This window comes from Festucalex cinctus, chromosome 2, assembly GCF_051991245.1.
Source record: "Festucalex cinctus isolate MCC-2025b chromosome 2, RoL_Fcin_1.0, whole genome shotgun sequence".
Taxonomy (NCBI): domain Eukaryota; kingdom Metazoa; phylum Chordata; class Actinopteri; order Syngnathiformes; family Syngnathidae; genus Festucalex; species Festucalex cinctus.
Window position 1 is genome coordinate 37,550,407 of NC_135412.1, and position 15,967 is coordinate 37,566,373.

The 15,967-nt window shown below is 39.8% G+C and overlaps 1 protein-coding gene across 1 annotated transcript in view; it reads left to right on the forward strand.

Annotated features, from left to right (window-relative positions):
* samd11 (sterile alpha motif domain containing 11) overlaps positions 1–14,833 on the forward strand; it is a 71,813-nt gene extending 56,980 nt beyond the window's left edge. The window contains 6 exon segments of the mRNA XM_077514967.1: positions 5,214–5,332; positions 6,659–6,737; positions 6,860–7,572; positions 10,016–10,149; positions 12,472–12,582; positions 12,803–14,833. Of these exon segments, the coding sequence (XP_077371093.1) occupies positions 5,214–5,332; positions 6,659–6,737; positions 6,860–7,572; positions 10,016–10,149; positions 12,472–12,582; positions 12,803–13,042 (1,396 nt within the window). The 3' untranslated portion in view covers positions 13,043–14,833.
* The last annotated feature ends 1,134 nt before the right edge of the window (positions 14,834–15,967 follow it).

The window sequence follows — 15,967 nt, forward strand, 5'->3', positions numbered from 1 at the left end:
AGTAAATTGAATGATGTCTGAAAGCTAGCTTAGCACCCACAGGTTACACGGTGTGGTTGCTGTAACATTGTAATATTATGTCATGTTTGGTTCGGCTAACATATAGCATCTACTATGGATTTTAGAGGCATGACTTGTAGTCAGTGGACACCCGTTTATCAACAATCAAAACACAGCTACTTTATGGCCGGGCGTTCTCTTGCATTCTCTCACTGGTTCACTAAAATTAACTGTGGTTGCTAATTTTGTCCTTAATGGCTTGTCTAGGCTTCGACCTGCCGGGGTGCATGTTCTCCCCGTGCCTGCGTTGGTCTTCTCCGGGTACTCCGGTCTCCTCCCACATTCCAAAGACATGCATTGCAGTTTAATTGGGCGCTCTGAAGTGTCCCTCGGTGTGCTTGTGAGTGTGGATGATTGTTCGTGCAATTGGCTGGCAACCAGTGCAGGGTGTACCCCACCTACTGCCCGGAGCCAGCTGGGATAGGCTCCAGCACCCCTTACGATCCTTGTGAGGAGCAAGATGTTAAGAAAATTGATATACAGTGATATCTCGGGTGACGAACGCTTAAGCTCACGAACTTTTCGCCTCACGAACATTAAATTCGCGAGCATGTAGTCTCTGATGACGAACTAGTTTTCGGCGGACGAACCAAACCACGCGGTCGAACAGCACCACGTGGTGGCCACGAGAAGCTGACGCACGCTCACGGCGTCCCAGTTCGTCACCCCCTTTCTTTTAGTGCGGACGCGGTTTGTGTTTGATAGACATTTTGGATAGAGGTGGGAATCTTGGGGCACCTCACGATTCGATTGCGATTACGATTCAGAGGCTACGATTCGATTATAAAACGATTATTGATTTCCCCCCCCAGGCAGCAGAAAAAAACCAATGTATTTTGGTGCTTTTAATGTTTCGTACATTAGTTACAAAAATAGTACAAAAGTCCTCTCAGGCCTAAATAAACTACTATTTCAGTATCAAGTTAACAGTTCAAAACAGTAAATAAAATACTCAAGTCCTCATTCTGTAACAACAGCTTTTAAGTATATTCAGTCTTCAACAGAATAAAACATAGCATTGAGCAAAAATATATTATTTTTATCCACTCAAAAGTGCACTGAGGTATAAATGAAAGACAATGTGAACTACTACTTCAATACAAATGCCTAAAAAAAAAAAAAAAGTGCTTTCCTGCTTTTTAAGTTGTGTAAAGATGAACATGTAAACATTAAAGTTTCTCAGAGGTACAAAAAAAAAAACCCTCAAGTGCTTTTCTGCTTTTTAACTTGTGTAAACATGAACGTGTAAACATTAATGGGATCGTTCGGGTTTTTTAACATGAATCTCAATTTGATCCTCACCTCCCGTGTGTGCGATCAGCACTGACTTCGGCGTTGGACGAGAGGAAAATAGTCCAGCAAGCTGGCTGGGGTCTCGGAAATAAAGCGTTTTTCTTCTAAAAACTATTTGTTTTCAAAAGCGTGATACATTTCCACCACAATACTCTTTTCTGAATAAAGTCAGACGCCATTACCGCCAGCCACTACTTTTCTGTTCGTTCGTTCGTATCACTGCGCGGCGCCCTGTAGAACGCTAACCGACGCACTGCAGCCAGCTAGCTGATACTTCCGCCTCAAGTTGTTTGCCTTTTCGGAGCAGGTCTGATCTCACGAAGAGGTGGGTTGGTCAGCTCAGCCATGCTTGTTGTTGTTTTGAATCTCGAGGCGTGAGTTGTGGATGTGTACTCTCGGTCCGTTCCAAAAGCGTCCCGAAGACCGCGCGCGCTACTGCGTTTCAGTTCCGCGTACTTTTCGCTCCGGTTCACTTTAGTTTCGCTTCCCTTGGCATATTTATATAATCGGAATTTGGACGTTTGTGAATCGTTCTCGATTGTTCCACGGCCGAATCGTGAATAATCTAAGAATCGGAAATTTTGCACACCTCTAATTTTGGACCATATTGAGTGTACTTTTGCTATTATGGGACCGAAAAAGACCCCACCACAGGCTAGTGTTAAGCCTAAAGCTACGTTCTCATCAAAAGCGAGGGACGGCGATTCGGCAGCGCGTTTGCATTGTAGTCAATGGAGTTCGCGCCACTAAAAAAAGCGAAAGTGCTATCACGTACCTCAAAAAAGGAGAAAATAGTGCCACGGCAGTTTAGTCCCAGGAAAGAGGTGAAAGTAGTTGGAGGTGCTCACTTTTTGTTGACTCGCTAAAGTGCTCCACTTCCTTGTTCACCATGGGACACACCTCCTCCGCTCCGGTGAGCACGAAAGCGCGAATGAGCGGCAACCGTTCCATAAACACTCTATGGCGGTGAAACGCTCTCGAATGAAGTAAGTCTACCATTCCTTAAGAACTACCATCACAAAGGTAAATAAAACGACTTTTTTATACAGTACAGTTTTTATCTTTAATTACAATACAATAGCACATTTATTATACATAAAATAAGGTATATTTTTGTGTAGTTTTAAGGCTTATTTAGTAGAAAATTATGTTTTATAGGGACCTGGGAACGGATTATTCTAATTTTAATGGTTTCTTATGGGAAATAAATGTTCGGAAGACAAACTTTTCACCTTCCACACACTTTCTGGGAACCAATTATGTTCGTGAGCTGAGGTATCACTGTGTATATATATTAGGGGTGTGAATTGCCTAGTACCTGACGATTCGATTCGTATCACGATTCACAGGTCACGATTCGATTCGATACCGATTAATCCCGATACGAATGGTCACGATTCGATACCGATTAATCCCGATACGAATTTATAAGTCGATTGTTGCGATTTTTTTTCATTCATATTTAGAAAATACTAATCAGTAAGCTTGTAGAGTGTAAGATTTATATGAAAATTTATTATTTATTTATCTGAAATTTCAGTCTTATAGAGGTTGTAATCTGTTTCATGTTTGAACAGCATTAAAATAAAAATATTAAGGCTTAATGTGCCGTTCATATAACATTCTTCCATGCTCAAGGTGTGAATCCTAAAAAAATAAAAAATAAAAAAAATAAATAAATCGATTCTGCCGATTATTGAATCGATTCGAGAATCGCGCGATGTAGTATCGCGATATATCGCCGAATCGATTTTTTTTAACACCCCTATAAAATACAAAATCATACAGGATACTAGGGGTGTGAATTGCCTAGTACCTGACGATTCGATTCGAATCACGATTCACAGGTCACGATTCGATTCGATACCGATTAATCCCGATACGAATGGTCACGATTCGATACCGATTAATCCCGATACGAATTTATAAGTCGATTGTTGCGATTTTTTTCCATTCAAATTTAGAAAATACTATCAGTAAATTTGTACATGTACACTGTAAGATTTGTATGAATATATTCATCTAAAACTTGAGGCTTATAACCGTGAGCTACTGTACACAAACAGTTTGCAATCTGTTTCACATTTGAACAGCATTAAAATAAAAATATTAAGGCTTAATGTGCCGTTCATATAACATTCTTCCATGCTCAAGGTGTGAATCCTAAAAAAAAAAAAAAAAAAAAAAAAAAAAAAAAAAAAAAATAAAAAAAAAAAAAAAAAAAAAAAAAAAATCGATTCTGCCGATTATTGAATCGATTCGAGAATCGCGCGATGTAGTATCGCGATATATCGCCGAATCGATTTTTTTTAACACCCCTAATATATATATATATATATATATATATATATATATATATATATATATATATATATATATATATATATATATATATATATATATATATATATATATATATATATGCTTTGTGTGTTCCAGTGGAAAGATGCACCCAACAGTTATCCCGTTGGATGATCTTACAGAGAATTGGTCTATATATAGATATATATATATATATATATATATATATATATATATATATATATATATATATATATATATATATATATATATATATATATATATATATAAGAAATTTCTGATTACTCTGCAATGAGATGATGATAATTGGAAATATTTTCAGAATCTACTTCGGACCAAAATAAATAGTAAATATTTGGACCCGTTATTTATAGCTTATTGGACCTCTTATTGGACATGCTTGTTTGGCTCTCTTTAGATCAAATTTGGGGTTAAGTAACTCCTGAATTAATATGAGTTTGACACCCCTGCTACAAACAGTTCAAGCTGTAAGCTAATAAGCGTAGCTGCTTGTTGGTACAATATGATGCGATTTACACATGATCTGATTAGTCAACTAATCGTGACTACTATCGGTGACTAGTCGACAAGCAAAATAGTGGTTTGTGACAGCCCTAGTTGAAAGAGGCATAAATTAAGTTTTGCCAACGGGCAGGCTGCGAACGTCCTCCTCCTCCTCATCTTCCTCAAGCTCCAAGACACATTTTGACACAGTCAAGAGGTCAAAGTACCGAAGCCTCATTATTCTATCAGCTTACAAAAAAACATCTCTTAATGGTGAGGATGTACAAATAACTAGGAAAATGAATGACGGAGAGCGTAACTTGACGAAGAACGGAGGGAAGAGCGGGTGAAAAGAAGGGCACAAACAACACCCATTTTTCATAGAGGACATAGAGAACAAAAAGAGATGGTTTGGTTTAAAAAAAAAAAAGAGAGAGAAACACTGAGTGGGAAAAAAGGTGAGAGGCGCCTTTCCCCCCTTGACGAGGACAAAGGACGAGGGAGATAATGGAGAGGCCTTTTCAAAAGTTGAGGTTGCAGGACGCGCCATCTTTTTAGCGGCATCAATGCTGGCTTGGAAAGCGCGAGGGAGGGAATGGGGGCATCAAAAAGGGAGGGGACGAGGGGGGCTGACGGGGCGAATAGAGGCGGGATGAGTGTTAATTAGAAGGTCCTTCAGCCCGTGGCCCCGGTCAAGATGCAGGGGCCGCCCCAGCTGTCAGAGCATGACACAGTGGCATTGTGCATTCAGCTCTCATTATGTGTGCGCGCGCATGAATGTGCGTGCGCGCGTGCGTGAGGCGGCAGTGGAGGGTACAGCGATGGCCAGCGGTGCTTTCTGCAGCATGACAAGACTGATGAGGCGCTGGGGCGACGTCGGGGCCTCTGGAACACGGCTGATAAAAAATACGCACGCATGAGAAGGGCTGAGATGCACGGCGGAGGCAGAAAAAAACAAAACAATAACATGGTTGTCAGAATCGACGCAGGCCGCTTTAATTTCAAATCTATTTCTTTTCTATTTGCCTCCACAGGGAACTATCCCAACCTCCGCCCCTCCTATCACCCCCGACAGCCCCTCACATCGCGCTCGGACCTCACCTGCGGGCTCCTTTCTTAGGCTTGCCCTCAGCTCTCTGCCAGGCCCCTGCTGGTGAGTCGCCATTTGACACGTTGACACCTTTTTCAGCATGCTAATAACACACACAGGTCACACGTGACCACACCGATCAACCGCAGACTTGCTTGCTCAGACTCTCACTATTATAAAATATGCATTTACAACAATGGATTCAAATTCTTAACAATCATACATGTGTAAAATGGGTTAACCACAAATAAAACTCCACATGCTCGACAGTAACTTTGCTGACATGCGAGGTTGGTCGAGAAAGGATGAAAATCACCTTGCGTAAAGACATGCAGGCTAATTGGTGTACATTACCTTCTTCGTCTTATCCACTCATTGTTGGCGATATTGTAGGTCTGGAAAAACAAACGAAAGAAAAAGCAAAACAATCCTAAATTGAAGTTGAAATATTGCTGGTGTCTGTCGGAATCCTCATATCAACAAAAGCACTCCATAGGAAAAGAACAAACAAACCAAATAAACAACAACAACAACACATAGTTTATCGAACTAATAACACTTCATTGTGAAATTGAGAAATCAATTTTCAATATTTTAGATTGGTTAATAATTAGGCTAAAAAAAAAACATGGGGATGGAAATTCACAAAAATTGGGCATATTGGCAGCAATACGAAGAGATTCTTTTTAAGATTAGGAAGTGCTTAAATCAACAGCTTGCAACTGTCAATATGAAGAGCTTATTTATAGTTTTGGAAGAGGATTGACAACTCAAATAAGAGTGAAAATGGGCGGATGGGATGAATTTGTGTATTATTGACAGCTTTTTCTAAAGTTTGGAGTAGCAATTTTCCAATTTTACCACTTTTTTTTTTTTAACGAGTACTGTACGCAACTCTTGAGTAGTCACTGTTTCCATTACCAAGTACAGTACTGATAAAAAAAAAAAAAACAATGACAGAAAATTCTTTAAAAAAAGAAAGAAAAAAAAAGACCTATATATCCCACTAGATTATTTCTTTAAAACCACATAAAATAAATGGGAATTTTCTATAATTTTTTTTTCCAATTTGTTCATAAAATACATATTGACACCTTCTTACAATGTATTTTTTTTTTTCAGATTTTTCAGCAACACAAAAAAATTAGTCATTTGCATCATGAGAAGACGATTTAGGCAAAAAAAAAAAAAATGTTTGCAAAAAAAAACATGACTTAGGCAATTATTTTAAGACGGTGATGATATTTTTAAATATCCAACTCATATTGGATGTAATTATGTTATTTGTGTTGGTGGTATATATCATGCAAGTATGTAATTCACCACAGCTACTTGATGTTGGAAAATGTGAACCCGCTAATGATGCATTTATTTATTTATTTGCACCAGGCTATGGTTTCCTGCAACCGGCCCAAGCCGAAATCTTTGTGCGACAGCAGGAAATGCTGAGGAAGCAGAATCTAGCCAGGTATGTGTGTATGTCGATGACATATCTGTTGGATTTGAGAGTCATGAATTTTTCCTGAGAAGCGGACATGCGATTGTGAAAAACATCTGACTTGACGAGACTGTTTTGTTTGTTTGCATCAGACTTGAGATGTCAGCCGAGCTACTGAGACAGAAGGAGTTGGAGAGTCTCCACCAGCGACAGCAGCAGCAACTGCTGAGCTCCGACCCGCTCGCCGCCCTCCCCGCCGGCCTGCCCTCGGACCACCCGGCCCTGCGGAGCCTCCAAGACATCCCCGAGGGTCACCCGCTCCGAGAGGAACTGGCCCGCTGCTCCAACGCCATGCTGGTGCTTCGACATGGGGCGACGGCGCCCCTCCTCGCCGCCAACCAGCAGCAGCAGCAGCCCAAGACGTCGTCCGCCCACAAAGAGGCGACCGGCTCGGACGCCGATTCTAGGAAGGCCCTCCGCCGGGGCCCTCAGTCCGATCGCAAAAGAAGAAGAGACGACAGGGGAAGCGAGGGGGACGACGAGGACATGAAGGAGTCGGACAGCGAGACGGAAACGTGCGAGGAGAGGCGGGAAGACGCCGGCGCCAAGTCGAGGAGTAAACACAAGGACAGAGGTAGTCGAGAACGAGACGGCGCCAAGGAGAATCGAGATGGCTCCGGCCGGCTCGCCGCGCCTTGCGGCTCGGCTGGCGGCGACTCGCCCGGTCGCCACCTGTTCACCTCAGCGCTGGGGAAGTCGGATGTCAAGCTCCAGCTTCCGCCTGGATTTGTGCCACCGCTGCCCGCTCTTCAAGGGCAGTCGTTGCCCTTCGGATTCCCCTACATCAACCCGTACTTTCACATGGGTGAGCGGCTCACACGCACACGCATGCACGATAGGCTAAAAGGCAACATGTGAAAGCCATTAGCGTCACTTTGTGCGCGGGTCTGGCTCCCCGTTTGCGGGCCTGACTTTGACCCTGACACTCGACTTTTGGTCTCCTTTTGGATAGAAGTCAACAGTAGGAGTGGCATAGCTCAGATGCAGGGTTATTATAGTTTGGGAATTTTCATTTTAGTGTGGTTCTGTTAGATTTTATTAGTTTTAGGTTTTTTTTTCAATAAAATGCTTAGTTTTATTTTAATTTTAGTTAGTTTCAGTACTAGTTTTTGTTCTTTTCTATGTTTATTGTGCACAATATTTAATAAACAACATGGTAAAATGAAAAAGTAACACATTTCTTACCTAGCGAAGGTGCCTTTCTATTAGCTGCTGCTTTCAAACGTCTTTATGCCCGTTAATGTAAACAAATACATAAATGTACTTAAAATCACATTTAAAATCATTCCCAAAGTTTAATGTATTACATTAATGACCAAAGGCTAAAATAAAGGATATTTTCGTTTTAATTATAGTTCGTTTTAGTTAATTTTGTAAACATAAAATGTAGTAGTGTCAGTTTTCGTTTTTTTAAAAAGCATTTTCATTTTTATTTTATTTTGTTAACAACATTGTTTTTTGAATTTTAGTTTTAGCTTTTTCATTTACTAAAATAACCTTGCTCAGGTGGTAGAGTGGCAGTCTACCAAGCTAAAGGTCCTGGGTATTATTATTTTTTGTTTATTTTTAAATAAACTGGTAATGCTTAGTTAAAATCTCTCCTTGCAAAATGTACTTAAAATTTCTGAGTGAAAAATCCTTATTCGGTTTTTTATTTTTTTTATTTTTTATTTTTAAATGGGATAGGCATATCTGTCGTACACATTAAAAATACTTGAATGAATATTTTACTCTCTTCAGTGTGTAAATTTTACTTAGAGTGGGGCTAAAAATAGAATCTGTTTAGGTGTAAATCCCGGGTAAGCAATGGATATTTGAACACAATGCTGCAACAAAAACAACAAATATTACCAAGGCACAACCAAGAACCAAGCTTATTTTTGTTAACTAAAACTAACGAAAAAAAAACTAAAATTTAAAAAACAATTTTAACGAAATAAAATACAAACGAAAATGCTTTTTAAAAAAACGAAAACTAACTGAAACTACATTTTATGTTGACAAAACTAAAACTAACTTTAATTGAAGCAAAAATGTCCTTTGTTTTAGTCTTAGGTAATTAATTTAATGCATGAGCATTTGGGGATGATAATGTGATTTTAAGTTCAGTAGATTTATTTTGATATGAACCACCTGAATAAGGACGTTTAAAAGTGAAAACGAAAACGAAATAAAAACTACCTAAAATGAAAATTCCCAAACTATAATAATTCTGCCAAGAACCAATCCATTTTCCAATGTTTGGCAGGAAAATCTTTGATAAGCGATTAATCGGATGATTAGTTTAAAAACTATACAACAAATAACATTTTTTGGTCCCCTAAACCATAGGTGTCAAACTGCAGTCCTCGAGGGCCGCACTCCTGCAGGTTTTGGAGGTTTCTCCTCTTTCAACACAGCTGATTCATATTTAAGCTCTGCAGGAGCCTGATAATTATCCTGATTCCTGATCATTGAATCAGGTGCGTTGGAGTAGAGAAACGTCGAAAACATGCAGGACTCTGGCCCTCGAGGGCCGGATCTTGACACATGTGCCCTAAACCTTGGAACAATATGATTTTAATTCCAGTACAGGCAGAACATTTGACGACTTCACAAAACTTTCTGTAAATGTAAATGCTAGTGATGGGAAAATGAAGCTTCATGAACCACTTGCGAAATTTTTTTACTCCTCTAGATGGGGCTCTTGGTTAAATGTAATGTAATAAATTTCCATTACACTAGTCTTTATTTTTAAACCAAGAGCCCCATCTAGAGGAGTTAAAAATATCGCAAGTGGTTCATGAAGCTTCATTTTCCCATCACTAGTAAATGTAAATGGTCTGAACATATATAGCAGTATTTGTTTAATTTAACTTGGCAACAGAGAGAAAAATCTGCAATACGCTGACATTACAAAAAATCTGTTCCTTATGTTTTAATGTTTTTATTATTATACTGACCGACTGATTAATCAGTTGTCCTCTAAATGTAGCATACAGAGTCACATAGTTTCCAAACAATTCATGTACGTTAATAAATCTTTTTTTATACTGCCCCTAGTGGCTAAGGCATGCACACGAGAAGGTGCCACACAATGTATTAATCATAATCATCAAATGATTTGACCTTGTGAGATGTCATTCTTGTGACTATTTTATTGTATAAATCTGTAACTATTGTCAAGAAATTGAAAGGTCCTCAGCCTCTTGTGTTTAATTGATTTGTCTTTTTTTTGTTTTTTTGTTTTTTACGACTGCTGCTCTCAGGCTCTGTGGGAGGTCTTTTCATGGACGGGGAGGACTCGGCTCCAACCAACCCCATGGAGGACTTAAGCAAGTGGAGTGTAGAGGACGTGTGTGGCTTCATAAGCAGCCTGGCTGGATGTGCTGAATACGCTCAGGTGAGACCGTCAGGACAACAAGACGAGAGGGGAGAGAGAAAGGAGGACAAGTGGAGGCCAGGGGCAGGCTGACCAAAAAGCGCACACGCGTGCAGTCATCGCTAGAGCGGCTCCTTATAGGAGTGACAATGAGTCAGGTTGTTTGAGAGGCGTGCACTTGAGGTGTGTGTGCTGACGTGGCGGGGCGTGCATGTGTGTGTGGACGTTTGTGTGCTGTACATGCGTGTTTTTGTGTGTCTGTCGTGAAATGGTCTTTAAAAAGCTTCAAATTGTTTTATTGCCAACGTCAGTTGAAGTACTGTCAATTTAAATAGAAAATGAATAGAATTACAGGTCATGTATATAAAACAACCACATCACTTTCAACAGGTGTCACCAATGTGACCACAAGAACAACTTGAGTAGTCCGTGGGACTCTTCTAAAAATAGCTCACCTTTTTGTGTGTTAGTGTATTATTGATTTAAAAAAACAAAACAAAAAAACAACGTCCACTTAGGAGTAAGTTGTATCAAATATTTGTTGTTACTATCCTTTATAATCACACTTGCACTGATGTCAATTGAGTACTATCTACATGGGAGGAAAAAAAAATACAGGAGTATAGGTCAAAGGTCAGTGTTACTATAGCACATGACCAAATCATAGCGGTTGAGGAGAAAAACAAGCAGGAGAAACGACAACATGATTTGCCCCAAAATAATTTCGTCAAATTTGTTACTTAAGAAGTGTGTATCAAACTGGCAGCCATTTGCATTATTAATCCATCAGTACCTAATAAGTAGATCTCAGTTAGACGAAAATCTGGAATATCTGGATTTTGACTGATTTTGCAAGGCCCACAGAATATTGTGTTCTATTGCTATAAAAACATGGAACCTACCAAACGAAAGATTAGTCTTTCCTTTCATCGGGGAAAAAAAATGCAGATTTGTATCTGTTTCCGTTTTACAGCAATTAGCATTATTAATAATGCAGAAAAGAAAACTGGAGAAAAGAGCTTGTTGCAACATGGCCCTGTTTGATCTTTTATACTCTCCTGCCACCTGCTGGCAGTTTTTTTTTTGTAATAACTACCATTGCTTTAAGCGATGGTAGTTATTAGTAGTTATGCATCAAAGCCTTCTATATGCTCTAGCGTAGGGGCGTCCAAACTTTTTCATTTGAGGGCCACATACAGAAAATCAGAACGACGCAAGGGCCACATAATGTTATAAAGAGAAATTGTGTTTAGTCCTAAAAATTGTACAAATAATTTATTTGTGTTTTTGCCTATTTAGAAAAATGCTACAGTATATAAACCCATTTATTTGTAATATGGCAGTAAGGTTGTTATAGTTTTGGAATTTTTCGTTTTTATTTTGTTTTGAGTTTTGTTTTTTTAAATTTAGTTCGTTTTAATTAGTTTTGAGGGTGGTTCTGTTAGTTTTTTATTAGTTTTAGTTATTTAATAAATGCTTAGTTTTGGTTTAGTTTTAGTTAGTTTCAGTATTAGTTTTTGTTTTAAAAAAAACGTGTATAACGTGTGCAATATTTAAAAAACATCATGGGAGCAACTTTATCTGAAGGTGCTTTTTTTTATTGGCTGCTGCTAGATGACGTCACTTCTGTGTGACAGACACACTTTCAAACATCATTATTCCGCTTGATATCAAAATAAATCTACTAAAAATCACACCAAAGACTAAAAGGACATTTTTGCTATAATTATAGCTTAGTTAGTTTTGTAAACATAAAATGTAGTTTCAGTTAGTTTTCGTTTTTTTGAATTTTAGTTTTAGTTATTTCGTTAGTTTTAGTTAATTAAGATAACCTTTAATGGGACCTGTGTTTTTCGACACCCTCCCTTCTTACTTTGACCATCTCCAAACATTTTTGTGTTTGTGAATTTATTTGAACTGAGTCAAATGCCATTTTTAAGATATGCTGCGGGCCACTTAAAAATGGACGGCCCCTGGGCCGTAGTTTGGACACCACTGCTCTAGCGTGTAAAAAAAACAAACAAACATAAGAATGTATACAGTAAATCCGTTTTTGGGACCATGGCAATATTTAAAATGGAACGTTTTTATCCATTTTTGGAAGCAAATTAGTTAATTTAATTGTATTATACTGCCCCCGGTGGTGAAGGTGCACAAGCACACTAGAACAGATTAATGTCAATTACATTCATTTCAATGGGGAACAATAATTTGCGATACAAGTTTAACATTGTGGTAAAATATTTCCTGGAGTGACGGTGAACAAATAAAAAACTATTCGGACTGGACGTGCGGTGCTAGCCGCGTGCGTGTCTGCGGCTGAAGCGGTTGTGTCTCCGGCAGGTTTTCCGGGAGCAGGTCATTGATGGGGAGACTTTAGCTCTGCTCACTGAGGAGCACCTGCTCGGCATCCTGGCGCTAAAGTTGGGTCCTGCCCTCAGGATCCGCTCGCAGGTACACACACTGCAGCCGCGTGCGCGTGTGTCCGTGTGTGCCAGACCGTAGACCCCGACAAAGTCAGCCAGCGTAGCGTAGATTCCCTGCCCTGAGCAACAACAAGCCTTCTCTCTCTCTCGCTCTCTCTCTCTTTGTCTCTGTTGAAATCAAAGTGTAACCATCATGTCTGCGCCATCCACTCTTTGCTGAGTCGTGTTTCTGCTTCCGGTTCGCTCAGGTGGCGCGACGCATCGGCAGGCTTTTCTACATGACCGGATTCCCGCTGGCGTTTCCGTTCCCGCCGTCGGCCGCCCTGCGCCCCTCGGAGCGGGACGGGGAGCCGCCCGCCGACGCCCTCTCCATGCTCCAGAGGCCCGCCTCCACCGGCGGAAGCGCTTCACCTTACAGCGGGCCCACCCCGGGCTGCTCCTCGCCCAAGCCGGAGAAGGCCAACGGCTCCACGGCGGTGGGAAGATAAGGACTCCGTCCAACTTGCGGGCCTTCAAGCAGAAATTGACGGGACAGGAAAAAAAAGTGAAGGACGACGCGGACTATATCCGGCAGACCAATCAGCCGGCGAGTTCCTGGGCGGAATCCAAAGAAAGTGGCTGAGGCGCAAAAAAAGAGACAGCTGGTCACAGACGGCATGCCAAAAAGAGGCCACAAACGCCACATTCTTGCGAGGCAGACAGGCCAACGCCAGCGGAAAGCCGGCCGTCCTTCCTTCTTTCCTTCCTTCCTCTACTGGGTTTTTTTTTTTTTTCACCTTTGTTTCTGTACTTCTCCACTGCAAGCCCTGCACAATCCAGGAATAAGACTCATCTCCCGCCGCCTCGTCGTCGTCTCCAAGGCTGGGAACGGCGCCACCCTCAAACGATCTCCGTCTTATCACAGCAACTATGCATTCCACTGTCCCGATACCAAAGATGACCGGATGAGTGGAATTGAAAGCATGTTTCTGCTTCTGTTTGCATGAAGGCTGTCGAACCGAGAGAAAGAGAATCATGCCAGTGCCTCGACGTGAAGCGCTCGGATGGTATTGACAAGAATTAGGACCACACTGACAAGAAAAACTCATCTTGGTTTTTCAGGAAATAGCTCCCTTTACAGAAAAGTTAACTTTGCATATTGCAAAGGGAAAAAAACTAAACATAATGTTACAAAGGAAAAAGTAGTCCAGGGGGTAGTCTACCCACAGTCAGATGGGATATGTTCTAGCTCCCTTGAGTATGTTAAAAATATGTAATATTATGAAGAATAAATAATCAGATTATTACGAAGGTCAAAAGTAACAGGCATCATTTTACAACCAACAAAGTCTGATTTTATTAGACAGTCCAAATTTTGTAAGAAAAATGTCAGACTATAAGAAAAAGTTGGAACTTTATGAAAAAAAAAAATATGAGAACGGTCTCAAAATACTACTTATTAACTGTTACGAGAATGAAGTCAAAATCAGACAAGCTCTTAAATTGAAACAAATAAGAAAGAATAAAGTCCAACATCCTGAGGGAAAAAAACTGATTCCATGGGGCGAAAATGCAACAAAAAAAAACGCAAATAAATTTACTGCACCTGCTTTTCAACAATGATTTAATATTTCCTTCTGCAAAGGTCTGTGTCTCTTCATTTGATCATGAATGATTTTTCTTTTCACTGTGGCCCTAATGGTGACGTGTGTTGCTGGAAATAATAGCTCACATCTTTGTACACTTGTGTTGACTACTGTGGGAGGGTTTGAAATAATAATGATGATTATGATGATAAGAAGAATGACGAATCATGCAAAATGTACAGACTCATGCTTGAGATGAAAATATCCCGAAGGTTGCATATGTGGTACTTTCATTTTTTTGCTAAATGTAGATGCACGAAAAAAAAAAAAAAAAAAAAAGTTTCTTTACTAAAAAACAATAATAATAATGTGACTCGCTGGACTTTTGTGGTACTTTTGTTTATATATTTTTGTCTCCTTTTTTTGTTGGACATTTTTTTTAAACTAATATTAAAAGGCGATCCAATCCTGAATGCTACTTCAGCATATAAACGAGGACAAAGTATTTATAGGACTTAGTGAATAAAGCAAATTATATGTATTATAATGAACCCCTGAGACTGATTCCAAAGATACTTTGACTTTTTCTTTTGGTTGCAGGGAAAAGAAAGGCACAGAGCTCTTAATGCATTTTTTTTTTTTTTTTTTTAAATCTACGAAAGCAATTGAGTCAAATGGTCCCTTTAAAGGTTTTTTCTTCATCCTATTTTTCTATTCACCGCACGGGTGAAATAAATCATAAAGAAATTACGCCTTTTGTCTCTTGTGGTGTTTGCCCTTGTCACTGTTGAGAGGGGTTCAAGTTTGGGGTTCCAGCTGGAGTTGGGGTTCAAACAAGGCTTGAGCTGTTCAAATTACAATAAAAAAGTAGAACTTGTGTTTCCCAACCTTTAGTTACATTAGAGCACACAGCACGTACACCAGCTAACAAAAATGTAAAAAAGTATATTTACAGTAGATTTCCTAATGGCCTGTTTTTTGTTTTGTTTGAACAGCAACAGTTTGATTCACAAGGTTCATTGTGCATTCTGACATCTAGTGGAAGAACATGTCAATATATGGCGCTGGCATAGATAGACACAATCAAAAAATGGTAAGCAATATCAATTTGCTCACTAATTAAGTGAAACATAATCCTTGTAACAATGTTAAAGGGTTTTTAAACAAGCGATTAGGTTTTAAGATGAGGGGTCACAAAGCAAGTTCAACAAACTAAGATTAACCCTGAACAGCGAGTTGATTTATCCTCAGATAGGAAATTGAGTTTTTCGGTTCCAGTCCAGCTGATTCCAGTGAGTTCTATCAACGCTAAGTAGTCTCACCTGGATTTGCTCCAACAGAACATTTGCTGCTCGGGTCAATGCGTACATTTAAATGTATAGTCCTTTGCGATCACAATATTACTGGGGGAAATCTGTTGAATGATAGCTCATTAATTCATTTCATTTAGGTGCAATCCTGCGAGAGAGAAGCGCACTAGATGTAAGATAAAATATAAAACATGAAATATAAAAACATTCATTCAAACGGGTATGAGAAAAAAAATGGAGCGCAATACTGCTCCGATGTGAGCGCATATGACTGGTAATGTTGCAAATCGGATAAGTTGTGCATGTAGATGATCGACTGCATGTGAAACGCGGTACCGCTCAAAAAGGTAACTGCGGAAATGCCAGGTATACGCGGTCTGATAACATTCTCGCGACGCATATTTAATTCCCTGCGCAATATTGCGGTCAATCAATCATCATCAATAGGTTCATTGTCAAAATGACATGCAATGTTCGTGACAAAAGTGGACTTTACGCTATAGACTACAGGCGTATTTACGGAAAAGGTCGCCGCAGC